This window comes from Capsicum annuum, chromosome 1, assembly GCF_002878395.1.
Source record: "Capsicum annuum cultivar UCD-10X-F1 chromosome 1, UCD10Xv1.1, whole genome shotgun sequence".
Lineage (NCBI taxonomy): Eukaryota > Viridiplantae > Streptophyta > Magnoliopsida > Solanales > Solanaceae > Capsicum > Capsicum annuum.
The window spans coordinates 253566156-253593912 of record NC_061111.1 but is presented as its reverse complement, the minus strand read 5'-3'; the positions used below and the strand labels follow the sequence as shown (position 1 = coordinate 253593912).

Sequence of the window (27757 nt, the reverse complement as noted above, 5' to 3'; positions counted from 1 at the left end):
TTATTGCTGACCCCATTATTTTTTATTTTTATAAAAACACTCTATTAATTTCATTTGACAATAGAGTTAAATGTCAAACTGCCACATTACCCATTTCTTTCTACCTTCGTCGATAAAAGACCTCAAAATTAAAGACAACTTTAATTAAAGACCTTAAAATGTTCCTAATTAGAGTTTAAAAAATACTTCTTTTTAAAATTTTTTAACGAACATGTAAAGAAAAATATAACGACTAATATGAAAGAAAGAAAATATTATTATAATTCTACGATGACTTAGAATTAAGTAATCAATCAAATATTAAAGCTTACCCTTTCACACTTCATTTCAATGTTGGTAGTTGGTTGTCTAGGCAAATTAATTATATAGTACTTGGGTAGGTGAAAGACGACCAAAGTCATTTTAATTATTTTGTCAAAGTCCATGTACTATTTGCTTATACTGTAGGATTAAAAGTAGGGTCGCCTATACCGTCAAGCCGCTAAAACAATGGCTTTGTGTCCCAATATTATTAGAGCCCCAATTTTTAAGTTAGAAGATAATTCACAATGATAGTATATCCACACAAATAATATCTATGTGATTCTAAAATATTTTTACTAACTAACAATAAAATACACATATGAAGCACAAAATGCATGTACGTCACACGATATGCACGTATATCACACAAGGTGCACATAAAAGTTAATTTTATTGAATATATCTGAAACTTTTTTATTAAAAATTGGCTTTAGGCTACCAAATTTGTTGAGCCGCGCTTGATCAAAAGTTTGATTGCGAATTATTGAAGGAGGTAATATGTACTTTTTCTAGATTCATTTTATGCATCGTTATTTTTTTTGGTCCGTCTAAAAAAGAATGTTGCATTTTTTTATTTGATAATTATTTTAAAAATACAATTTTACTTTAATTCTTATTGATCCAACTCATTTAAAGATAGTAATAGTAAATTTTTTAATAAATGACAACTTAATAAATTTCTTAAACTTTATATCTGATCAAAATATATCATTCACGTGGCTCTACCATGACAAGTGTCAGAGTGGAAATGAATAGTCTTATTACGTTCATCAGTACAAATAGAAAGTTAGGTGCAAAAATTAATTTTAGAAGTTGTTCATTATTATTTGAAATAGGGAAAAGGCTTAACTATGCCACTGAACTATCAGAAATTGCTCACTTATGACATTCATTAAAAGTTGAGCTCATTTATACCATCACCGTTACAAATCGGCCCATCCATGCCATTACTTTTTAACAGATGATTTATAAAAACAGTCTTGCGACGTGGCAGCTTATTAGAGGGCCACGTTATTTTTTTTTTTTTTTTTTTAAATTTTTAAAAAATATATTTTTTTGATCTATTAAAAAGAATCCACACATCTTTTTGATCCATTGAAAATTAGTTTGATCTATGCTTTTAAAATTTGATTAATTTTTCATAAATATATTCTTAAAACATTCTCGTTCGATTCGTTTTTTTGTCATTTTTGACATGTTAAGATTGTTTTCATATTTTACCTTTAATATTAATTATTTTTTTCTTCAAATTAATTTCAAATACAATAGTAAACATCATTTAATAAATATATTATAATAAAATAACTATTTTAATTGACGGACGAGTAACTAAAAGGGAACGGAGAGAGTATACACTCCACGCTTTTTATCACTTTTTTTTTTTTAAAGATTCACGTTAACTAAAGCTTTTGTCATTTTTCAGTTGAAACTGAAGGGATATACAAACATCAAATATTATTATTATATTATTAATAGTTAGCTTCTCATTTTGCCAACTCTACGTATGCTATATATGTCGGCATATTGTCGCCTTTCTGTTTTTGCAATAATAAATGATGATGCATAAAGTGTTATGTACAAATGTTGAATGCTAATTAGGGGCGGCTCAACCCTTTAGGAGAAAAGGCGGCCGCCTAAGACCCCAAAATTTGAGGGGCCTATTTTTGTTTAGTAATAATAAATTACAAATTTTAAGAAATATATTAAATACTATTTATAGAAAAAAATTTATATAAGAAAATAAAACGCAAGACCTTCGTTTGATTTTTGCCTTAGGTCATAAATTTGCTTGAGCCGCCCCTGATGCTGATGATGTCATTCTATGCTTAATAAAAAAATAAAAAATGAAAAAGTTACTTACATTCAACTGACAAAATATTTCATGTATGCTAAGACATACAATATGCTTAATTAGAAATTTCAGTAGTAGATTTTTTTTAAAAAATTCTTTAAATATTTGTTTGATGATGAAAAATTAATCAAATTTTAAAAGTATAGATCAAATTAATTTTTAATGGATCAAAAAATTGGGTGGATTCTTTTTAATGGATCAAAAAAAAATTTAAAAAGAAAACTAATTTTTTTTAATTTTTTTTAAAATGACGTGGCCCTCTAATAAGCTGCCACGTGTCAAGACTGTTTTTAAAAATTGGCTGTTAAAAAGTAATGGCATGGATGCGCCAATTTTGTAACGGCAATGACATAAATGAGCTCAACTTTTAACGGATGACATAAATGATCCATTTCTGATAGTTCAGTGACATATTTGAGCCTTTTCCCTTTGAAATATGTATGATCTGTTTTAGAAAGTGAAAAAGGGAAAATATACTCCTCAAGCGGAAAAAACCCTCATTTAAAAAAAATAGTGCGTATCTACCTTAAATCTTGATGGTCTAATGGTTGGCTGACCTTCTTCTAGATTTGGAGGAGCTGATCTTTTTATAATTGTGATTTTAAGGAATAATTAGATTGGATATCTTCTTCTACTTTCATTTTCTCTCAATGGAGACAATATCAGAGAGAGAAAAAGATATTAAATTAATAATTCGAATTTGGTCCTTATAATAATTGACGAAAAATATTTAACATTAGTTAAAACGTTCATTATTTATTTATTTTTTACTTGTGAATAATAATATTCATAAATTTATCATAATTACCTACAGTTCCGCTACTCCATAACACAAAAGCTTATGTTAAATTTATATTATCCATGTGACGATGATTAATACATTTCTAAAATATGCTCAAAAAGGCTAAAAATGGACATCTCAATTAATTGAACGTTAAATATACTTCGTCAAATATCACATACAAGGATTAAAAAAAAAAAAAGTAAGAAGACAAATTAAATAAAATGTTGCACTACTTTTTTGCATTATTATTTATGTCCATGGCTCACCAAATGGAGGGTTGCAATGAGTTGCTCCTCAAATCTGGAACTTGTTTCCGGATGAACTCACACAACAAGAGCTGGGAGAGATGTAAGCTAAGAAGTTTTGGAATAAAATAAATAGCGGACACAAGAATTTTACGTGAAAACTTCTTGCTCAAGGGAGAAAAATCACGGCCTGCCTCCAGAATTTCTAAGCTTTACTATATCTAAGCAACTTTTGAATACAGACTCCAAGAATTAACCTCCTAATCCGTTGTCTCGTAGCAATAACTCTATTAAAAGAAGACCCAAACAGTAACTCTACTGCCACGAGTTCCAGCTAACTCTAACTAGACACACCAAGCTAACTCTAGCTTGAACAATCACCTAACTTTAGATGATTACAAAGACCTGAGGTTTACACCACAACACCTACCATCAATCATAAGCAAACGTAGACAAACGTTTAAGAACACATTACAAAGACTCAACTACAACAAGAAAATAAAAATATATCTCGATGAACAATCAGTTGTTGCAAAGTGGAGTCTTTAATTCAAGGCTTCAGAGAGATATTTAGTTGTAAGAATATGGAAGCATTCATTTTCTTGTTAAGGAAGATGAGCAATATATAGTATGACACCAGAAAAACCTAGGAGTGATCCCATTGGCTGAGACAAAAGGTGGCAGTAGCTTTTTCACCAACTTTTCTACTTTGCGACGTTGTTGACTGTGATAATGACCGATGAGCCCAACCTGTTCCCTAAGAATTAGCAATATGTTATCGCATAATCTCCAGGAAACAGATCCCAACATACAATTTGTCAATCGTGAAAATTAAAGACTTAACAAAAATAAAGAAAAAGAGAAAGATACAAGATTTAACATGGTCCGAATTTAAATGATCCTACATCCACCTTAGAAAAACTATCTTTATATTATTAACAAAGAAAGAGGAGAGATCCCAAGTACATCTAAGAGATTTGTTCTCTCAACTCTCATCACTTGTAATATATTTAATTATAAATTTTTGGGATGGTTTGACAATATTATGAAGAAGGTCCATCCTTTTATATATTACAAAAAACTTGAGCATTGAGTAATAAAAAAACTTGGCCTCTAAGCACAAAATTAAGAAAAGGAAAATAAATACAAAATTTGTCCCACAAATTTTTGCTTGCTCTCCAAATTTACTTCCTAACCAAGTAATTTGACATATGAGATTTCTTCCACATGGGTTTGACCCCACAAAGAAACCAAACCAACTCTTTCACTTTCAAAGGTATCATTAGATTGAAGCAACACCTCTTCCAACATTTCCAAACTAGAGACCTCAGCAGGCTAAAGTATTTTTAGGTATTGAAGTTGCTCAGTCCAGATCATGTATTGTTATTTGCAACGCAAGTACGCCTTAGACATTCTCAAGAAGACATAAATGATGGGATGTAAGCCTATTGACACTCCTATGAATCCGAATACTAAAGTCCTTCAAATTGAGGGACTAATGGATATTTTCTTGTCGCAATGTATTAGTTACACATAGGCAAGGGGTTAGAATTGACAAACAAAATTGGACTGGTAGATAAACTTGGAGGCACTAAGAAGGACATAAGGATCACTGTGATCTATAAAACTTTCTTGAAGAACTACTTCCACCCCGTGTTGGAGTCCCACATCGGTGGGTTAAAGGGTCCTTGGTCTCCTTATATGGTCTTGGGCAATCCTCCCCTCATGAGCTAGCTTTTGAGGTTGAGTTAGGTCCAAGGTCCATTTCTTTGTCACTCCATGCTGGCCCTCTAGAGTTACAATAGCTAACTTCTCCGGCGTACAATCATTGGCTTGATTTTGCCAAATGTTTTCAGACGAACATCCTTCAATGCCGCTTCCAATAAGTTTTTCTTTTTTCTTCCCTGAATGAAACGACAAAAATTGAAGCCCAATACACTTGTTAACATTTGATTGATAACCCAATCATGCTAGTGTTATTAACAATGTTTAAAAATATTTTTGTAAAAGCATATGTTTTTCCAGGGAGATAAATGACTTGATTATACTAATGTAATTAAGTAGAATATTTGTAATATGTATTAACAAACTATGTTAAAGTTGCAATAAGGAGATTACATAGCACATCACCTGAGATGCAGAGGAAACAACTCAACTTTGATCCTTCTGTCATCAGTTTTGCCTTTCTTTGTAAGAATGCTCTAAATTTGCCTTGAAGTTTTCATCATCCCATTCCAGCTGGCTCCACCATGCTGATTTTCCTTTTATTATTTTGATGTTTTCCGAGGTTTGAATAGAGAGAGGCAACTTCCTTAATCCGTCACAACCGTTCACTGTGAGTTCCTCCAAGTGTTCCCATATACTCTGTGGCTCCCCCAATGATCCTAGTTGGGGAACTTTGTACAAACTTAACTTCAGAACTCTTGGAATTTCTGAGTTGACAAGTGTTGCCTGATCACTTGAGCTGCATCGCACAAACAACTCTACCAGCTGACGGCAATCGTCAACTGTAATTTCTTCCAAGTGCTTGGGTACAGAACAAGTTCCACCATCGTTGAAAAGACATGTTAAACTGGGACAGTAAGAGATGTTCAGTTGGCGTAATTTAGAAAATCTTAAACCCAAATATTGACAGAAAGCAGAAATACTCTTCAAATTTTCTACGGATTCGAGGACGAGATATTCCAGATTTGGCAAAGGGTCAAATTGTCCACTTCCTCCTTCCACTGGTTCGAAAGAACAAAAACAGTAGTATATATTTAGTAGTTTTAATCCATTAAAAGTGTTGTATGAAATCAACTTCCTGAGACCCATACATTTGTCCAAGTACAAATCTGAAGCAAACTGCAACATGCCTGAGAGCTCTCCGTAACTGAAAATTTCACACTTGTAGAATTTTATCACCCTTTTTGACTTGTTGTATGGTATATGTGGTGCATAACATGAAGTTTCCCCAACTTTAATGAGAAATCCTTTCAATCTAGTCATCCAGGTGTAATCTCTATTGAAACATGATGAGTTATCCACTCTAATAGAAAGATAAGTCAGATTCTGTAGAGATGATATCTCATCAAAAGAGGTCGCTCCAAGACAGCTACGCGACAGATTACCGTCGCGAGGAAAAGTTAATAGCCTCGGATTTGTCATATTTAATAGCCTCAGATTTGTCAAATTGTCCATTCCTTGCGGCAGACAACGCAACTCTGTATTATCACAATCAAGCACTTGCAAATTGTGAAGATTAGCAACAGGTGGTAACTTTTTCAAGTTAGAGCAATTTTTTAGTATTAGAGCACGTAGTTGACATAAACTGTTGATGGAAGAAGGCAGTGCTCTAATACTAGTGTTACCCCTCAGATTCAGAACTCTTAGATCTGGAAATGCCAAAAAGAATTCCGGGGGTATTCTGTAGAGGGGTTCATTGTCTTGCAAAAGTAAAGATGTTGTCTTTGGACATTTCGTAAAGCAATCAGGTAGACATTCAATTTCGTTGCTTATGAAAGATATTCTCTTGACAGAAGCTGATATTTTAATACACGATATCTCAGTCAACCCAATTCCAGCTTGAAAAACAAAAGTCTGTTCATTCCCAAAGGTACTAGCTATCCATATGGCAACATCACGAACCACGTCATGCATCTTAACATAATGCATCTTATTGGCTTCTAGCAAGCAGGCATCTTTTAGACTCTCAATCAACGTGATTCCCCTGTTGTAGGCTTCTTCATACATGTCATGTTCACCGAGGATCCCCTCCGCCCACCAGCAATGTATGAGATCATCTGTCGGAATAGCCGCTGGATATAAGGAGCAATATAAGAAACAACTTCGAATATCACCTCTCTTTTTGTTCACATGTTTCCTTCTTTGCTCTGAGGATAATTCAATATCCTGAGATTCTAAAGAATCAAAACTCCACTTGATGACCTTGTAAACCTTATCTTCTACAACTTTGCTATGAGGTTCCGACATGCTAAGTGATTTCAAAGCATCTTCCCATAGCTCGACCTTCGTCTTCCCTCTCATGGATGATCCAACAACAGTGATGGCTAAAGGTAAACCATCACACTCTCTTGCAATTTCCTTTGCCAACGGATGGATTTGCTCCAGATTGACAATATCTCCCACATTTTTGGCAAACAGTTGCCAAGATTCATCCTCTTCCAATGTGTAAACCTTCATTTCGACATCTGTCCTCATTTGCTTACAAACATCCAAAAAACGCGAAGTTATAATGACCTTGCTTCTTGCGGGATATTCAGGTTGGGGCACACCTACATAATCCAAATTTATAGCTTCCCAAACGTCATCCAATATGAGAAGAAAACTCGTTTCTTTCTCGAGCCTTTCACAGATTTTGCTGGCAATGCTTTCTACACTTGCCTCGTTATCTACCGTGAGGTTTAATCTACTGGCAATTTGTTCTTGAATCTTTCTTACGTCTATTGGCGGTTTGGGGACTGTAACCCATATCACAACCCCAAAAGACAGTTTGGAACTTGGCACATTCTTTAAGAGCTCATTGTTCAGATTCTTCACCAATGTAGTTTTCCCAACTCCTCCGGTACCCCACACACCGATGATGCATACCTGAAAGGATTCAAAATCCAAATAACTTTACCCAGCGAAATGAACACACAGGAGAAATTTAGAAAATTAGTGAAATAAGAGCGATGGAGGCTTTGATCACTATAATCTCTTGATCTCAAGTTTGTTAATTTCTTTGCATATGCATTGTGTTCTATTATAAAACAAAATGCATAATATTGAATCGATTAACGTTTAGACAATTTAGTGTGACAAATGTATTCTATGGTTATATTAGCTTCTTAGAATTCCACAAAATGCATATGCTTTTCAAATTTTCTAAAGTATTTTTAAAAGAGATTTTAAGATTTTATTGGAAAGCCTATGTCTCCACTAATTAAAAATACAAGACAAATTAAAAATAGTTGAACTAGTTATGAACAATTTCTTATATAATACTAAATTGTATGACTCATCAAATGGGGATCTTTTGTGAAATGGCCTTTATTAACTGGATAGGATTAACATTCATTTACTTTTTTAAACTCAAAACATAAAGTCTAATAATATATATCCACTTAACAAATTTAACAATTACCAAATTTTCTAAAATTTAGGATTACTAATCTAAGATTTAATTTCAACAATTAATACCTTATCATCTTCCAATAGTCGTAGGAGCTCGTTGAGATTCCTTGTTGCAGCTGGCTGGCCTTCTATTGATGGTCCCGGGATGTGCTCAACTTTTTTCATCTGGTAATTTTCTATCACCAAGTTGGATCCATGGTTTTCTCCGACCTCTTTAAGCCTACAAAGTTGATCTCGGATGTTCCGTGCTTGAGTGGAGACTTCCGAGCGAAGGCTGCATTTTGGACAGCATTTATATGTAAGCGACTTCGCCGCTGTGATGCTTTCTTGCATAGACTCCCATTCTTTCTCCAGCTCATGAACATCTTTGATCCACTTGATAACAGCTGGGTTTGGCTTATAGCCTTCTCGCACCGCTACTTCCACTTTCGCTTCGATATCGTCTCTAAACTCTGTTAGCTGCTCCATTTCCTTCCTCAGATTATCAATATTTAATGAGAAACAAACAACATTTTCAATCTTAGGATAAATGCATCTACACATAAACCTCCCCACCTCAACAACACAAGTAGATACAACAGTAGCTATTATTTCCATTGAATTATTCTGATATGAAAAGATGATCAAATAAGCTAAACTGACTTATTCTTGTTTGTTTGATACAGAATTCTGAGAACTAAAAGAATAAGTATAGAAAAAGGCAATGACAATTATTGGAGTAACACTGTAGAGGCTGAGTTAAAGAAAATGGGTGATATATATTTGTTTTGAGTAAAGCATCCGGTACCCCTGAACTATGATCAAATTTGCTACGACACACTTCAACTTCACAGAGGATCTATTACCCTGAACTTAATTTTAGCGTATTTTTGTCACCCTTTTGTGCTGACATGGCACCTTTTGTCAATCCTTTTAACTGACATGGCACCCTTGACATGGATGCTATTTTATGTAATAAAGGTGTCACGCCATCATAAAAGGATGACAAAAATATGCTAGAATTGAGTTCAGGGGTGACAATATTTGGTGAGAGTTTTTGTTAAAGTCACATGACATTATTTTTGTTAAAAGTTGAGGGTATATATGCATCACATGTTTAACGAGGGTATATCAACTCTAAATCTTAAAGCTAAGAGATAAGATAAGAAGCACTACTTTTGGTTTCCAAAAAGGAAGAAAGCATGTCCATTGTACAGTAACATAAAAAAGGCAGAATTATTGGAGCAACTTTCAATTTGGACCACTCATGAGTGTCTTTTAACGTCTCAGAAAGATTCTTTATTTGCAAAAATAAATCGAGAAAAATATGTAAATTCAATTGGACAGGTGTCTCGTTAGGATTGGTAAGGTAAGTATAACCAACACCTGAACCAATCTCGTGTTATAAATTTGCCAAAAACAACAACATACTCAGTGAAATTCTAACGAATATTAATCCAGGTGTCAGCAAGACAGCTACATCACTGCTGCAGCACTACTAGCCAAAACAGGGAATACAACTTAGAGCTGTATGCGTTTCCCTTTGATTGTTAAATCAGCACAGCACAGCACGGACCTGATTCCTTGAATTCTTGTTTGTAAATCATCAAAACTAAAACACAACAAGCTTCTTTCTCTAGTTCATGCTATTTAAGGGTAATCACAATCTACACCTTCGTTAAAGTTTAGTAAAACGGTTGTTTAACTTAGGACGCGAATTGTCGATTTTACAGTTTTAAAAGGAAAAGTCTCAAATATGCCATCGAATTATCAGAAATGGCTCATTTATTCCATCCGTTAAAAGTTTGCCTCGTTTATGTCATCGCAGTTACTAAACAAGTTCATCCATGCCATTACTTGTTAACGGTGGTTTTTTAAAAAGAGCTTTGCCATGTGCCGTGTTACTAGAGATCAAACTCAATAACTTTGGTCGAGGTCCTGCATTTCTCTTAATATGTTCGTTGAGTAAGTACAAATAATCAATTTAGAACGTCTCAACAACTTAGAAGAACTAAATTTCGAACCCATAAACTTCAACTTCGAGCTCGGACTATGTGCAACAGGATTCCCTTGTTAATAATTTGAACTTTACGGGATCCTATTACTACCCTGAACTAAATTTTAGCTATTTTTGTCAACCTTTTTAGCTGACGTGGCGCCTTTGAAGTGGGCTCCATTTTATGCAATAAAAGTACCACGTCAGCACAAAAAAGTGACAAAAATACGCTAAAAATGAGTTCGGGGGAGGGCTAATAGAACCCCTGTGAAGTTGAAGTTTGTTGTAGCAACTTTGGCAATAGTTCGGGGGGTTACTGGATGCTTAACTCAATATTTTCAGAAGTGTGATTTTCAAGCATGCTAAAATGGAAAAAAGGACAAATCCATTGGTGACACATGTACAATAACATAAGAAAGAAGAGAAAATAAGCTATAGGGTGCGTTTGGTAAGGATGAAAACGTTTTCTCATGTTCGGTTGGTTAAATAATTTGGAAAATATTTCATTAGCAATTTTCCCTTAATGTCTTTAGCTTATATTATGTTACACTTATTCATATGAACTTGTCATAGGGAAGTTGCTGTCTTGTGAAAACGTTCTTCAACTTTCTTGGTCGAAACAAGAAATTACTCAGTGTACAATCAAGCAATCAAAATATTAGAACCAGAAAGCAGGAATGGTACAAACAAGAAACAGTTATTGGTGGGAAAAAATTAACGACATCTGAAAGTAAATACATCACAGCAAACTCGACCGATTAACTTTAGCTCCAAACACTGTCTCTCTGGTTCCTTCCTTTGCTTTCTTTTAGATCTCTGAATGAAGCCACAAAAAGTGAAGATCAATACATAGTAGAGAACAAATAATCAAATATAATATCATCGACAACTGAGAAATGTGAAAGTTAATAGGCATATCACCTGAAACTGTCCGTAGGTAAAACCACTCTAGGACTCCTTTTTTTACTTTAACGTTGGTGGTTTGAATAGAGGAAGGCAACTTCTTGTGTTCGATTCGATCACAATTGATCACCTCGTGCTCCTTCAGGTGTTCCCACATACTCTGCGGCTCCCCCAACGATCCAAATTTTGGCAAGTTTCTCAACACTAACCTCTGAACTCTTGGAGTTTCTGAGTTGACGTGTGTGGCCTTAGTTGGACTGCGTTGCACTAACAACTGTACCAGCTCAGGACAAAAGGTAATTGAAATGTCTTCCAACTGCTTGGGTACAGAAAAATCTCTACCAACAGTAAAAAGACATGTTAAACTTGCACAAAAGTGTATTTCTAGTTGACGTAATTTAGACAATCTTAGACCCAAAAGTTTACTGAAATCAGAAACACACTTCAAGTTATCTACAGAAACGAGGTTGATATGTTCCAGATTTGGCAGAGGGTCAAACTGTGGACTTCCTCCTGGAGGTCCGAAATCGCAAGAACATCTCTCTATGTGTAGTGATTTTAATCCATCAAATCTGTTGTATGAAATCAACTTCCTGAAACCCATGCATTCGTGCAAGTACAAATCTGAAGCAAACTGCAACATGCCTGAGAGCTCTCCATTACTGAAGATTTCACACTTGGAGACGCTTATCATCCTTCTTGACTTGTTTATTTGTACACGCGTTGGAGTATTCCCAACTTCAATGTGAAATATTTTCAATCTAGACATCCAGGTGTGGTCTCGGTTGAAAATCGATGAGCTATCCACTCTAATAAAAAGAGAAGTCAGATTGTGTAGAGATGATATCTCATCAAAAGAAGTTGCTCCAATAAGACTTAATGGCCTCAGATTTGTCATTTCTCTATCCAGCATGTCTAACATTTCAATGCTGGGCAATTTGAGGAAAAATCCTTTACTCATGTTCTTCAATTCAGCAACGGGCAGATTAAATACCTTCAGAGTTGTCAACTTGTCCATTCCGTAAGGCAGACAACATAACCTCGTACTATCACAATCAAGCAATTGCAAATTGCAAAGTTTACCAATAGGTGGTAACTCTGTCAACATGTGGCAATTTTGTAGTATTAGAGCACGCAGTTGGCGTAAACTATTGATGGAAGAAGGCAATGCTCTAATACCAGCTCCACTCAGATTCAAAACTCTTAGAGCTGGAAATGCCAAAAGGAATTCATGGGGAATTTTCTCGAGGGGTTCATTGTCTTGCAAAAGTAAAGATGTTGTCTCTGGGCATTTCGTGAAGTAATCCGGTAGACACTCAATTTCGTTACTTACGAAAGATATTCTCCTGACAGAAGACGATACTTTAATATGTGATATCTCAGCCAACCCAACTCCAGCTTGAATAAAATAATTGTGTTCATTCCAGGAGGAATTAGCTTTCGATATCGCAAAATCACGAACCACATCATGCATCTTCAGATAATCCTTCTTATGGGGTTCTAGCATGCAGGCATCTTTTAGTCTCTCAACCATTTCGATTCCCTTGTTGTAGGCTTCGTCATATGTGTCATTTTCACCAAGTAACCCCTCGGCCCACCAGCAATGTATGAGATCATCTATTGGAACAGCCACCGGATATAAGGAGCAATAAAAGAAACAACTTTGAATATCCAGAGATTCTAAAGAATCGTAACTCCACTTGATGACATTGTAAACCTTATTTACTACATTTTGGTTATAAGGTTCAGACCTTCTAAGTGAATCCAAAGCATTTTCCCAGAGCTCGACCCTTGTATTCCCTCTCATAGATGTTGCAATAACAGTGATTGCTAAAGGTAAACCACCACACTGGCTTGCAATATCCCTTGCCAATGGTTGAATATGCTCCAAATTGGCACAATCTCCGGCATTTTTGACAAACAATTCCCAAGATTCATCCTCATTCAACGTGGTAACCTTCATTTCGACGTTTGCTCTCATTTGCCTACAAACCTCCAAAGAGCGAGTAGTAATAATGACCTTACTTCTTGCGGGAACTACAGGTTGGGGCACACCTACATCATCCAAATTTATACCTTTCCAAACATCATCTAGTATGAGAAGGAAACTCTTTTCTTCCTTGAGCCTTTGATAGATTTTTCTGGCAATGCTTTCTACACTTGCCTCGTTATCTACCTGTAGGTTTAGTCTACTGGCAATTTGTGCTTGAATCTTTCTGATGTTTATTGGCGGTTTGGGCACTGTAACCCATACCACAACACCAAAAGACAGTTTGGAACTTGACACATTCTTTAGGAGCTCATTGTTCAAATTCTTTACCAATGTAGTTTTCCCAACTCCTCCGGTACCCCACACACCGATGATGCTTACCTGAAAGGATTCTAGTGAAAGATGCATCAATGGTCACATAGAAGAAATGTAGAAAACTAGAGAAACAAAGACGTAGGAGGCTTTGATCAGTTAGTCATAATTTCTTGATCTCACAACAACAACAATACCAGTGTATTCCCACATAGTGGGGTCTGGGAGGTAAAATGTACGTAAAATGCACGCAGTCCATACAACTACCTCCGAAGAAGTAGAGAGGCTGCTTACAATAGACCCCCGGCTCAAGACAAAGGACAGTAAGCAAAGTCGTAATAAAACATGAAACAAGATGGAATAACAGAAATAAGATACCCACAAAATAATACTATACACTAACAAACCAAAGGCACCAACCATACTCAAACCCTCCTAACTAGAAGCTCCAAACTATGGACACATCCCTAATACTACTAACCTGGCTACACCAAAGCTCTCCTAACTACTGGTTTGGAGGAGGGCGATTGTTCCAGGTATTCCATCCATTCGAGAGTAACTAAGATGTATCGTGACTTAAGACAACAATACTAGTGGGGTGAAATGTGGAAGGATGTAGTGGATTTTATATATTGTTGCCTTTGTTTCCAGCAGGTGAAGGCTGAGCATTTGAGACCTGGTGAAATGCTTTAGAGAAAGTCTAATCACCTCCTTCCCGTATTTCTTTTGCCTAATTCTACCCCGCCTGAAATCATCCAAAGATAACCTCTTACACCTACGAACTGGGGCATCTATGCCCCTCCTCATCACATGCCCAAACCATCCCAGCCACACTTTCCACATCTTGCCTTCGGCCGAAGCCACCTCCACTGTCTCCTAGATAGTCTGATTCCTAACCCTATCTCCCCTAGTATGTCAACACATCCAACTCAACATCCTCATTTCCGTCACCTTCAACTTTTGAATGTGGAAGTTCTTGATTGGCCAATACTCTACTCTATACAACATGGCCGGCCGGACTGTCACTCTGTAGAATTTGGCTTTAAGCTTGGGAGGCACCTTCTTATCACATAACTATAACACCCCGTATTTTTGGGCTAGAGTTTAGACGGTCGTTCCTACGTATATAGGCCCGAACTGAATTATTCTTTATTAACATACGTGTGGTAATCACTCCTATCGTAATGCCCATAAAAAAATTCTAGAGTCGATTTCATTTTTAGTGTTATGTTTGAGGGCTAACAACTAGAATATTTTTCTAAGTGTAGAATAAAGACTTAAGTTTGATTTTTAACTCTTAATCTTTGGGATACAAATTTTCAACCTTTCCGACATCCGTTTTTGGATTTTCTTGTTACGTCGCGATGGGGCAAGGTTTTAGTACGTCTCGGAGGAATTTTGGAATTTTTAGACAAGCCTAAGGTTGTGTTTGGGTTGGAAAAATAGTAGCTCTCCGTGATAAGGGGGCGCCGCCCAGCATAGAGAGCCTCTCTAAGCAAGGCGCCACCCTGGTTAGGGAGCCTCTCAGAGCAGGGCGCTGCCCTGCCAGTCCTGTGGGTGCCTAGTCTTCAGCTTCCAAACTCCGAACATTTGAGGGTATTTTGATCATTTTTCCTTACCCCTCTCTTCTTAAACACGAGATTTAATCCCTCCAAACCCTAAGATATCATTATTTTCATCCAAATTAAGCAAGAACACAACCTAGGTTTTTGTTGGAGAAGTCAAGAGAGCTCGAGATTCAACCGTGGATTTTCAAAACTGATTAGAGATTCGGAATCCCCAATCTGCAAGCTTCAAGAATCATCCATTATTTTGTGAAATAGAGGTGCGTGGGGGTTTATCCTAAAAACTACATGGGCTTAGAAATTATTAAAGCATGTATTTTATGGATGTCTTGAAAATTATATCATTGATATGCATTTTGAAAAGTTTTAATACTACTACTGCTTTGGTCTTGTGGCCTTTACTCCTAAGATTGATTTATATATATACGTATATGTATGAATTTTAGATTAAAGATTGTTGAGAGCATGAATTATGAACTCCCTCTCTTGAATTGAATTAAAGATTGTGGTTTGTGATTTTGAAAGATGTTTTTGTTGCAATACTCTGGCATTTGTACATGATTTGGAATTGTGAGAGGGTTTTCTTGATATAAATGTGTCCTCGTGATTATGAGAAAGAATTATATGTGCTTACATGAGATTTGAGAAAAAGATTTATTGCATTGAATTATTGAAATGCGAGTTTTAAAACTTGTGTCTTGGATACAGAGATTTATGACAGACTAATAATGGCTCAGAGATGTGACTTTCAAGTCAATGGTATGACGATACCATATGTATTTATACCATGACAGATTATGTTTTCAAAGTATGTTTTCAGAGTATGTTTTCGGAGTATATTTTCGGAGTATGTTGTATATTTTCGGAGTACGTTTTCAGATTATGTTTTCAGAGTATGTCTTCGAATATGTTTTCAAAGAATGCATATTTTCATAGAGTTTTAAAAAGGGGCTTAAAGAGTGTTAGGTGGTTACCCGAAGAAGGCGTGAGTTTAAGCAACTCTTAGCCCGAAACCGTATTTGCCGATACAGGTAGATTATTATTGTACGCTGGCGACGACCATGTGGCATAGTAGAGTTAGAGACTCCGACCCTTGCGGCACACTTGGGTTGGGGGCTTAGCTGCCGAGTTAATGGTAGTTTTCACAAAGACCGTGGAATTTTCAGAATTGTAGGGTATACCACCTAGCGCAGAAGTAGTACAAAGAGTGTATCAGATTTCTGATGTTGTCATAAAGTCCTTTAAAATGCCCATGAGATTTCTTACTATACGATTGCTTATGAACGGTTTTGAACTGCTCTCATATATGTATTTGCTCTGTGCACCAGTAATTTTGTACTGATCCCGTCCCCCTCCAACCATCTCAAGTTCTGAGGCTCAGTCTAGGGGTCCAGACAAGCAGTAGATAAATTCTGATCCCAGATCAGACTTGTGCAGTGGTGAGCTTTCTATTTTTCAGAAGGCCTGTTTAGTTCTTGGATATTTATCTATAGTCATGTTTTGGTCTACTGGGGGTCTTGTCCTAGTTTTCAGATAGCTTGATTTGTTTATAGTAGAGATTTCGCAGACTGAGTCAGACAGTATTCAGATTTGATCATGTTTTCGTAATATTTTAATGTGCATGATTACCAGATAGATAGGGGTGTGTCGGGCCTTCATGGTTCGGAATGCTCGTAACGGACAGGGCCTCAGTTCTAGTCGTGATAATAACACTCCCAAGGCAAACCTCCACTTCATCCATCCTGCCCTAATATGGTGAGAGACATCCTCGTCAATCTCTCCATTCTCCTGAATCATTGACCCAAGATACTTATAACTATCCCTCTTACAAATAACCTAGGAATCCAACCTCACTACCACCCCGTCCTCAAGTCATTAAACTTGCATTCTATGTACTCCGCCTTAGTCCTACTCAACCTGAACCCTTTAGACTCAAGGGTTTGCCTTCAAACCTCCAATTTATCATCCCCACCTCCCACCCCGCGTCTCATCAATCAAAAATAAATTATCCTTAAATAGCATACCCCGAGGCATCTCTCCTTGAATACGCCGTGTCAACACATCCATCACTAAGGCAAATAAAAAATGGGCTAAGAGTCGATCCATGGTGCAACCCTTTCAAGACAAAGAAATGCTCTGAATTTCCTCCCTATGTCCTCACTCGAGTCTTCTCTTCATCATACATGTCCTTAATCGATCTGATGTACGCCACCGGAACCCCTCTCACCTCCAAGCATCTCCAAAGAGCCTCCCTAGGTACTTTGTCGTACACCTTCTCCAGGTCAATGAATTCCATGTGTAAGTCCCTCTTCCTAAACTACTCCACCAGTCTCCGCACCAGATCAATTGCCTCTGACTACAAGGCATAAATCCAAACTGATTTTGTTAAATTAATTGTAACGCCTCGTAAGTTTATAGGCTCACGATTTTGGAAAATAACGGGCTTAAAAGCATAAATAAGATGTCTTTAGGGATATTAGTATATGTTATCAATCTATGAAAGAGTGTGTGTTTTAACTTTTAAAGTCTCTTATTCTTGTCTGAAACATGTAAAGATTTGATGCTTATGTTTTATAAATTACGAATGTTATATTATAACCTTTTATGGAATCTTGGACCTTTAACTTAATGTTAGGATCGATTCGCGATTATACTCACTAGATCTGGCGGAAAAGATGAAAGCTAGAGAGAAATTTCGTGAAGAGAGAGAAAGAAAGAGAAATCTGTTTTCGTGGTAACACCCGTAGGTAAACTCCACGGCGGACGGGCTATTTTTGTTAATGATTCGGAGTATGTACAATTACGCAGAGAAATGGAGAATAAAAGGTACAGTGCTACAATGGCTTGAACCGCATGAACATTAATATATAATCAGAACATTACATATTAATCAGGCTCCACACCTAACATTTAAGCCTTATTAAATGGTAACTACAAAATGAGTTACGAGTGGCTTGACTAAAAAACAGGTCGAGACATTAATCTCCATTTAACCTCCTTAAGAAACGCAATAGTAACACCATATTTGCAATAGAAAAAAAAAATATAATTTCGACTAAAAAGTATGTGGACTATAAAATCTGATTAGACATGAATTAGTGAAAATAACAACTATCAAATCATAAAATATTTAGAATTAAATCTTGGATTAGTTTTTAACAACTATCACATCATAAAATATTTAGAATTAAATCTTGGATTAGTTTCAACATTACCTCATCATCTTCCAATAGTCGTAGGAGTTCGTTGAGATTCCTTGTTGCTGCAGATTGGCCTTCTATTGATGTTCCGGGTATGAACTCAACTTTTTTCATCTGGTACTTTTCTACCTCCAAATTGGATCCAAAGTTTTCTCCAACCTCTATAAGCTTGCATAGTTGATTTCGGATGTTCTGTGATTGAGTGGAGATTTTTGAGCGAAGGCTGAATTTTGGACAACATTTATTTGAAAGCGTCTTAGCTGCTTCAATGCTTTCTTGCATAGATTCCCATTCTTTTGACAGCTCGTGAACGTCATCGATCCACTTGATAACATCTGGTTTTGGCTTATAGCCTTCTTCCTCGGCTTTTTCCACCTTCTCTTTGATATCATCTCGAAACTTTGCTACCTTCTCCATTTCCTCCTTGAGATTTTCAATATTTATTGAGAATCGAAAAATATTTTCAATCTTGTGATAGATGGATTTAGATACAAACTTTCCCACTTCAACAACAATGTCACCTACAGCATTAGGAAGTATATCCATTGAATAATTCTTAAGGTATAGAAAAAACAACTGTTTCTGATTAGAATGCTATGATGCTCTCAAAGATGATCAATTAAACTGATTGATTCTTCTTTATTTATAGCACAACTTTGAAAGAAAACAAAAAGAAAAAGTAAAAAAAAAGAATGTGAATAGAATAAGTAAAATTGAAGGCAAATACAATTACTTTAATTCACAAAGCAAACATATAGGAAGGGAAAGAAGAAATACTTTATTCTTTAGACAAGAGTGGAGTAATGACTTTTCCCATTTTATAATATAGTATATGCCTTCCCTTGTGAAACATGATTGTATTTTTGTTCTTCCGAAGTAACAAAAGTTGTATCATTCAATAAGATTAGCTCTGGGCTTGTTGGCATAGTCTTAAGTCCCTATTCTAAACAGACCTAAAACTTTTGCTTTTTCTTGTTCCAATTACAGAAAAAGCAAAAGGAAAAGGAAAAGGCGGGAAGACGATATTGGTGCAATGGGTTGAAAATTATGCCTTTTATGCGCCGGACTCCGTGCCTAGCAACAAATATTATGTATGATTTCAAATTACTAGAAATGAAGAATGCTTTATTCAGCTAATTAAAGATAAAGACCAAAAAAGACATAGAATCCCTTACAAACTTTAGCATACCTCAATTGATCTTAACGTTTATTTGTGTTTGGATTTGGTCTATTTTTGAAGAAAAAAGAAAATATTGTGGTCTCGAAAGACCTTCCATCCCTTGAAATCCATGTAGCCCTAACAAAAAAGGGCACAACGGAGAAAAAGATCTATATAAACGATACCAGTTAGCAGGGAGTATATTGTAGACATGTGAGTGAGCTTACTTTTGATAACGAGTATGATCTTATTTTACGGATGCATTAATTTTCTATCTTTTGTTTATGTATACATAGTTCGAGTCAAAGACAATGGTTCCGTTGAGCTCATAAAAGTGTTTCTGATCAGAATGCTAAACTCTCAAAGCTTATCAAGTGAAGCTAAACTGAATACTTCTTCTTTGTTTAAGGCACTACTTAAGGACAATCATTAATCCATTTTATATTATTGTTGTGGAGCCTCTTCATTCTTGTGCAGATAGGAGAAGAATAATTCCTTTAATTTTAATTTAACTACTTTAGACAACCTTTCTTTTTCCAACTATTTAATTGACAAAGCAAAAGTTTAGGAAGGAAAAGACGAAAAGGAATGTGGCCAGCAAGAGAGTTTCAGATTATATAAATGATGTAATAAGCACTACTTTTGCAATTATTCTTGAGAAATGAGTGAAGCAACGGCTTTCCCTAATTTTGCAAAAAAAAGGAAAAGAGAAAAGATAGGAAGCAAAGACAAACATATAGGAAGCAAAAGAAGAAAAGGAAAGCCACTAGCAATTCAGAAGTTCGTGAGAAATTGCCAGTGATATAATAAGCATTACGTACTTTTGCTAAGTTTCCCGTAAATTTTATCTTGTTATGCCCTTTTTATCATTGCTGTTTCATAAGACATGAAATGGTGATTGCGCAACTATACTTTGCTCAAAAACAGAATGAAGTACTGTTTGCTGGACCTCACTGTTTACGATGTTTCGTGCAACAGTTTTTTCAAAAAGGATGTGTACCTGTGTAACGCCCCGCAATTCGGGCTACAATATAGACCATGATTTCGATGTGTTGCTAATCCCGAAGCCATAAAATCCAATGTCAATACGGCATGTTAATTATTGTGTAGCATGTGAATCCGCTCAAGCTTGAATTTAGACCATAGAGGTCCTTCAACTCAAGGACGAGTTGGAACTATTTCGATCGACTAAATTTTAGTGGACGTTGTAAAGTGTGTCAGCTTCCTTCAACCATAACTCTCTGTATATGTCGAATTAGGGAACCTACTATGTGTCAAATGATAGGTATTCGAGTTAGCTTTCCAACGATACCAATTTGACTAAAATCCGACACCCGAGCAAGAAGTTATGACCTTTCAAAGTGATAAGCGACGCCTAACCAATCGCCCATGGCCACCGGAAAGCATAGGCGATAGCCTAGGCAGCGCCTACATGAACATAGGCGATAGCCTAGGCGGCGCCTATGTAAACATAGGCGATAGCCTAGGCGGTGCCTATGTGAAGATAGGCAATGGGATGGGCGGCGCCTATGTAAGGAATTCTGGTGATTTAAACACTCCGTGTTGAGGACAAAGTGGTCCTTTTCCACCCTTACTTAGCCCTAAAACACGAGATTTAGTTCCAAGGACCCCAAAATACATATTCTTTCATCAAAAGTGCTCAAGATTCTCCTTAGGGTTTCAAAAATAAAAAACCCAAATAGTTCAATAGTTCAAGATTTGACGGTACGTTTTCAAAGATAATTACATATTTGGAATCAACAATCCGCAAGCTTCAAGAAACACCTATTATCCTTGGAAATAGAGGTACGTGGGGTTATCCAAAAATCTCATGGGTGTAGTCTTTATGAACATGCATGCTTTTAAATGAAGGTTTTTAATCAAATGCTAATATCTTGCTTTCAATATGATTTATAAGTCATTTTCTTTATGTCATGGGAATTGTTTGCCTATATACTTCAATGGTTGAAACCATGCATATGTGATTTGAGATTTTCCATGGAAGTTGATAAATATGAATGATAAATTATTTTCAAATTCCCATGATAATGTTTCGATACTCCATATTATATTGTGATCAACAAAAGAGAGCATGAATTTGAAATAAATATTCTTCACCACTTGTAAATGATGAAGCACCTTGGTTTTTACATGATTATGCATATGTGGATGTGATATTGATGACTTGCAAGTCGCATATGATGATACCCTACAGAATACGATACGTGATTGAATTAAATGAAATTTGAATGCACTGATTTTACATGAGAAAGGTGGATGCCCGAAGAAGGCGTTTGAGACACAAGGGCTCATTGCTGGAATAACATGTTTGCCGACACGAAATATTGGTACCAGGCTAAGCGATCTGTGTACTTGAATTCATGTCATTCCTAAATTGGGACTATAGGTAGGAGACCGAGCCAAGTGATCTTCGGCACTACCATTGGGTTGATACACCATGCTGTGTGGTCTTGAGTTTCTCTCCCTCACTTATACTCTAATCTCGGTGGCAACCGAGGTTTGACAGTTGGTGTAAATTATGTAGGGTATTCCACCTAGCTCAGTTGCATTTCATTATTGATGAGAAAAACTATTGCATTACACCCATGTGCTTTCAAATGATTTGATATGAAATTGCTTTATAATGGCTCTCAACTATACTTTGTAAAAATATTATGTTTTGTTTTGATATCTCTGCGTGCCAGTACTTTTGTACTGGCTCCCTTTCCTCTCCAATCTCCCAGGTTCAGAGGCCCAGTCTAGGGGTCAAGAGAATCAGTAGATCATTCAGACAGAGTTGCAGAGACAAGTGGTGAGCCTTCTATGTTTTGGATGGTCTTAGGTCCTGCAGTCCTTTTATCTTATATTCAGTTTTGGGGGTCTGCTGGGGGCCTTGTCCCAGTTTTCAGATAGACATTGTTTCAGTCATGTAGTATAGATTTTGCAGACGGTTTTAGAGATGCTGATTTAGATTGTCGGACATTATTCCCTATTTTCATTTTCATATTATTCTTGACCATGCTTCCGTTATATTGTGTTTCTTCCACATTACTTTGATCATATGAATTAGGTGCATGATTATCAGACAGATAGGGGTGTTTTGGGTCTCCATGGTTCGAAATGCCCGTCAAGGCCAGGCCCTAGTTCAGGTCGTGACAAACTTGGTATCAAAGTATTGTTCATGGTCCCAGGGTGTCTGCGAAATCGCGTCGGGTAGAGTCATGTTCAAGTCATGTCTGGGAGTCCCTCTAGTCCCGACCAGTCCACCTCGGGCTCCGCGGACTTATGTCAACCGTCCCCCAACTGCTCAGGGAGACATTTCAAATGCAGATTCAGACGGTCTATTCATATGCTGACACAGTTGGTAGCCAACCAAGCTCAATGATCGGAAGATGTTGGGTCTGCATCTGTTACATCTGAGGATACTAGAGTCGGACATTTCATGAAGATGAACCCACCTAAGTTCACTGGCACCAAGGTGGAGGAAGATCCACAGGAGTTCATGGATGAGATGGAAAAAATCTTTAAGGTGATGCATGTGGATGAGGTTGAAGGGGTGGAGTTAGCAACCTATCAGCTCAAGGACATTGCGAGTCAGTGGTATGCCGACTGGGAAGATAAAAAAGGTGAAAGTGCTGAGCCCATAGTTTGGGGAGAATTTGTGGAAGCCTTCCTTGATCGATTCTTTCCTCTGGAGTTGAGGGAGGCCAAAGAGGAAGAGTTTATGAATCTGAAGCAGGGCAGTATGAGTGTCCAGGAGTACACTTTGAAGTTTAATAAACTAGCCCGCTATGCACCAGAGTTGAATAGTAATATGAGGGCCCGAATGAGGAAATTTGCATCTGGCCTTGCTGATGACCTGGTACTTAAGTGCCAGGGGGCTATGTTGAATAAGGAGTTAGACTTTGCTCAACTGACTGTTCATATACATCAAGTGGAAGAGAAGAAGAAAAAGATTGCTGAATCTAGAGAGAAAGACAGACAGGCTAAGAGAGCTAGATCTGCGGACCAGTACCAGAGTCAGCCGCAGAGTAGTAACTAGGGTAATAGGTGGTCAAACAAGATGAAGTTTTGGAATAATGCACAGTCAGCAGCCAGCGCCCCAGCAACCAGACCACCGACATACAGACAAACTCAGAGTTTTCAGACTCCTCATAGGTCCAAAGCTCTAGGTACACAATCTCAGGGAAGTGTGGCCCAGCAGTGTCGTACTCGTCCGCAGTGTGAGGTTTGCGAAAGGAAAATCATCTAGGGAAGTGCTGGTTTAAGGGGAGAAACTGCTATACTTGTGGCAAAGTGGGTCACCTTCAAAGAGATTGTCCATCTGCTGGAATAAATGCGGGGGAGGGGGGGGGGGGGGGCTAAGTCCCAAGCCACCTCTACAACTTCTTTTCCAAAAGGTGCCCCTTCAGCTGCTTGAAGCAGTCGCAATCAGTTATATTCTTTGACTAACCGCTAGGAGGCGGAAGCTTCACCAGATGTTATCACCGATATGTTATGAATCTTTTCTCCTGATGTTTATGTATTGCTTGATCCCGGGTCTACTTTATCTTATGTGACCCCTTATGTGGCTGTTGGTTTTGGGTTTGAGCCCAAAGTTATTGTAGAACCCTTCTCTATTTTTACTCCTTTAGGTGATTCTTTTGTTGCTAAAAGGGTATATAGAAATTATGTCGTGTCTATTCATGGTAGAGAAACTGTGGCAGACCTTATAGAACTGGATATGATAGACTTTGTGCCATCCTTGGGATGGACTGGCTCCACTCGTGTTATGCCACCCTTGATTGCAGAACCCGAAAGGTCACTTTTTCTTTCCCGAATGAGACACTATTTGTTTGGGCAGGGAGTTCTGTGGAACCTAGAGGTCACTTTATCTCTTATCTTAGATCCCAAAAGCTTATCTCCAAAGGTTGTATGTATCACCTAATCTGAGTAAAAGATTCAAAAGTTGGAAACCTTTCTCTACAGTCCCTGTGGTGAATGAATTCCCAGAAGTCTTTCCTTAAGATCTCCCAAGGATACCCCCTGATAGGCAGATAAATTTTGGCCTTGATGTGTTACCATACACTCCTCCTATTTCTATTCCACCATATAGAATGGCTCCTGCGGAACTAAAGGAGTTAAAGGAACAGCTTGCAGACCTCCTAGACAAAGGTTTTATTCGTCCTAGTGTTTTCCCATGGGGTGCACCCGTGCTCTTTCGTGCGAAAGAAGGACGGGTCCCTTCGGATGTACATAGACTACCGTCAGCTGAATAAGGTCACAATTAAAAATAAATATCCTCTTTGTAGGATTGACGACCTTTTTGACCAACTTTAGGGTGCCAAGTGATTTTCAAAAGTAGACCTTCATTTGAGTTATCATCAGTTGAAATTTAGGGAGTCAGACATACCCAAGACAGACTTTCGAACCAGATATGGTCACTACAAATTTCTAGTCATGTCCTTCGGGTTGACTAACGCCCCTGCAGCCTTCATGGATCTTATGAATAGAGTGTTCCGTCAGTTTCTTAACTTATTCGTCATTGTATTTATTAATGATATTTTGATCTATTCTAAGAGTAAAGAGGATCACGCCAATCACCTCCGAATTATCCTTCAGACCCTTAAGGATCATCAGCTGTATGCCAAATTTTCTACGTGTGAATTCTGGTTAGACACTATTGCTTTCCTAGGGCATATTGTGTCTAGTGACGGGATAAGAGTGGATCCCCAGAAAGTTGAAGCAGTGAGAAAATGGCCCAGACCCACGACTCCAACTGATATTCAGAGCTTCTTGGGTTTGGAGAGGTATTACAGAAGGTTCGTAGAGAGTTTTTCTTCCATAGCTGCTCCGCTTACTAAACTGACTCAGAAAAAGATGAAGTTTATGTGGTCTAACTTGTGTGAAAATAGTTTTGAGAAATTGAAGGACAAGCTGACTACTGCTCCTATTTTGACCCTTCCCGAGGGTGTAGATGATTTTGTGGTTTATTATGATGTGTCCCGTGTGGGACTTGGTTGTGTATTGATGCAGCGTGGTAAGGTGATAGCTTATGCATCTAGGCAGTTAAAGGTGCATGAGCGCAATTACCCTACTTATGACTTGGAGTTAGCAACCGTGGTGTTTGCACTTAGAATCTGGAGGAACTATTTCTATGGAGTGTATGTTGATATTTATACTGACCATAAAAGTTTACAGTATGTTTTCTCACAGAAAGAATTGAACCTCAGGCAGAGACATTGGATGGAGATTTTGAAAGACTATGATATGAGTTTGCATTACCATCCGGGCAAGGCAAATATTGTAGTCGACTCCCTCAGCAGGTTATCTATGGGCAGCCTTTCTCATGTAGAAGAAGGAAAGAAAGAGATGATGAAGGATATTCACCGCCTTGCAAATCTGGAAGTGCGACTCTTAGATTCCGAAGATGGAGGGGTGATTGATCATGAGTTAGCTAAGTCATCTCTTTGTGCTGAAGTTAAGGAGAAGCAGGTTGAAGATCCCATCTTGATGCAAATCAAGAAAGATGTGGGTCAACAAAAGGTTATGTCGTTTGAAATTAGTGGTGATGGTATTCTGAGATTTCAGGGTAGTTTGTGTGTTTTGAATGTCGATGGGCTACGGGAAAGAATCCTTAATGAGGCACACACTTCAAGGTATGTCATTCACCCAGGCTCTACTAAGATGTACCATGATCTGAAAACCTTGTATTGGTGGAATAACATGAAACGTGATGTAGCTGATTTTGTGTCCAAGTGTTTGAACTGTCAGCAAGTGAAGGTAGAACACATGAGGGCGGGTGGTACTTCCCAAGAGATAACCCTTCCTTTATGGAAATGGGAGATTATAAATATGAACTTCATTATAGGACTTTCGAGATCCCGAAACCAATATGATTCTATATGGGTGATTGTAGATCGGTTGACCAAGTCAACCCACTTTTTGGCTGTGAAGACTAATTATTCGGGAGAGGTTTATGCTAAGGTTTACATTAAGGAGATAGTTCGATTGCATGGGGCACCGGTGTCCATTATATTCGACAGAGGTACGCAGTTTTCATCACAGTTTTGGAGATCCTTTCAGAAGGGTTTAGGTACACAAGTGAATTTGAGCACAACTTTCCACCCTCAGACGGATGGGTAAGTTGAGCGCACCATTCAGACCCTCAAATATATGTTGAGGGCATGCGTCATTGATTTCAAAGGTAGTTGGGTAGATCAACTGCCATTGGTTGAATTCACCTACAATAATAGCTACAATGCGAGCATCAAGATGGATCCTTTTGAGGCCTTGTATGGAAGGAGATGTAGGTCTCCGATAGGATGGTATGAAGTGGGTGAGACTCAGTTATATAGGCCTGATCTTGTCCATCAGGCGATGGAGAAAGTAAAAATCATTAGAGAACGACTCAAGACTGGTCAGAGTCGTCAAAAGTCCTATGCCGATGTTCAGAGAAGAGTACTAGAGTTTGAAATTGGTGATTGGGTGTTTCTCAAGGTTTCTCCTATGAAAGGAGTTATGTAGGGCCACATCAGATTTTGAAAAAGATTGGTACAGTTGCATATGAGTTAGAATTGCCTGCAAGTTTGGGTTTCGTTCATCTGGTATTCCATGTATCCATGTTGAAGAAATGCATTGGAGATCATTCTATGGTATTGCCAGTAGAGGGTATCAAAGTGACAGACTCCTTGTCTTACGAAGAAGAGCCCGTTGAAATTTTAGATCGCCAAGTTCGAAAGCTGATGAACAAAGAGATAGCCTCAGTAAAGGTATTGTGGAGGAATCAGGAAGTTGAAGAAGCAACTTGGGAATCAGAAGATGACATGAGAATCAGATATCCCAATTTGTTTGCTTTGATGGAGGGGGAGACAAAAGGTACTATTCCTATCGTATCTTTCCTAGTCCTTTATTATGCTTGAAATCATGTCTATCTTTGTCCCGCATCATCATTCGGGGATGAATGATCCCAAGGGGGGATAATGTAATGTCCCGCAATTCGGGCTACAATATAGACAATGATTTTAATGCGTTGCTAATCCCGAAGCCATAAAATCCTATGCCAATACGTCATGTTAATTATTGTATAGCATTTGAATCCTCTCAAGCTTGAATTTAGACCATAGAGGTCCTTCAACTCAAGGACGACTTGGAACTATTTCGATCGACTAAGTTTTAGTGGACGTTGTAAAGTGTGTCAGCTTCCTTCGACTATAACTTTCTATATATGTCGAATTAGGGAACCTAATATGTGTTAAATGATAGGTATTCGAGTTAGATTTCCAACGATTCCAATTTGACTAAAATCTGACACCTGAGCAAGAAGTTATGACCTTTCAAACTGATAAGTGACGCCTAACAACTTGCCCATGGCC

At 37.5% G+C, this 27757-nt stretch overlaps 2 protein-coding genes across 3 annotated transcripts; both read right to left on the bottom strand.

The window, feature by feature from the left end:
- Positions 1-4543: 4543 nt before the first annotated feature.
- On the bottom strand, positions 4544-9482 carry LOC124885356 (disease resistance protein At4g27190-like). Of its 2 annotated transcripts, XM_047401997.1 has the most exons (4): positions 8366-9481; positions 6001-7774; positions 5315-5910; positions 4544-5088 (listed from the first exon to the last, which is right to left on the bottom strand). In XM_047401997.1, the coding sequence occupies exons 1-3, from the start codon at positions 8894-8896 to the stop codon at positions 5357-5359; spliced, it is 2859 nt and encodes a 952-aa protein (XP_047257953.1). In that variant the 5' UTR covers positions 8897-9481; the 3' UTR covers positions 4544-5088; positions 5315-5356. The 2 variants fall into 2 exon arrangements, with proteins under 2 accessions (XP_047257953.1, XP_047257947.1); XM_047401991.1 differs by having other exon boundaries at positions 5315-7774; positions 8366-9482.
- A 1374-nt stretch (positions 9483-10856) lies between these two features.
- LOC107851121 (disease resistance protein At4g27190) lies at positions 10857-18925 on the bottom strand. The gene is made up of 3 exons (XM_016696041.2): positions 18260-18925; positions 11196-13548; positions 10857-11090 (listed from the first exon to the last, which is right to left on the bottom strand). Exons 1-3 carry the CDS (start codon positions 18788-18790, stop codon positions 11083-11085), a joined length of 2892 nt encoding a protein of 963 aa, XP_016551527.2. The 5' UTR covers positions 18791-18925; the 3' UTR covers positions 10857-11082.
- Between the last annotated feature and the right edge of the window lie 8832 nt (positions 18926-27757).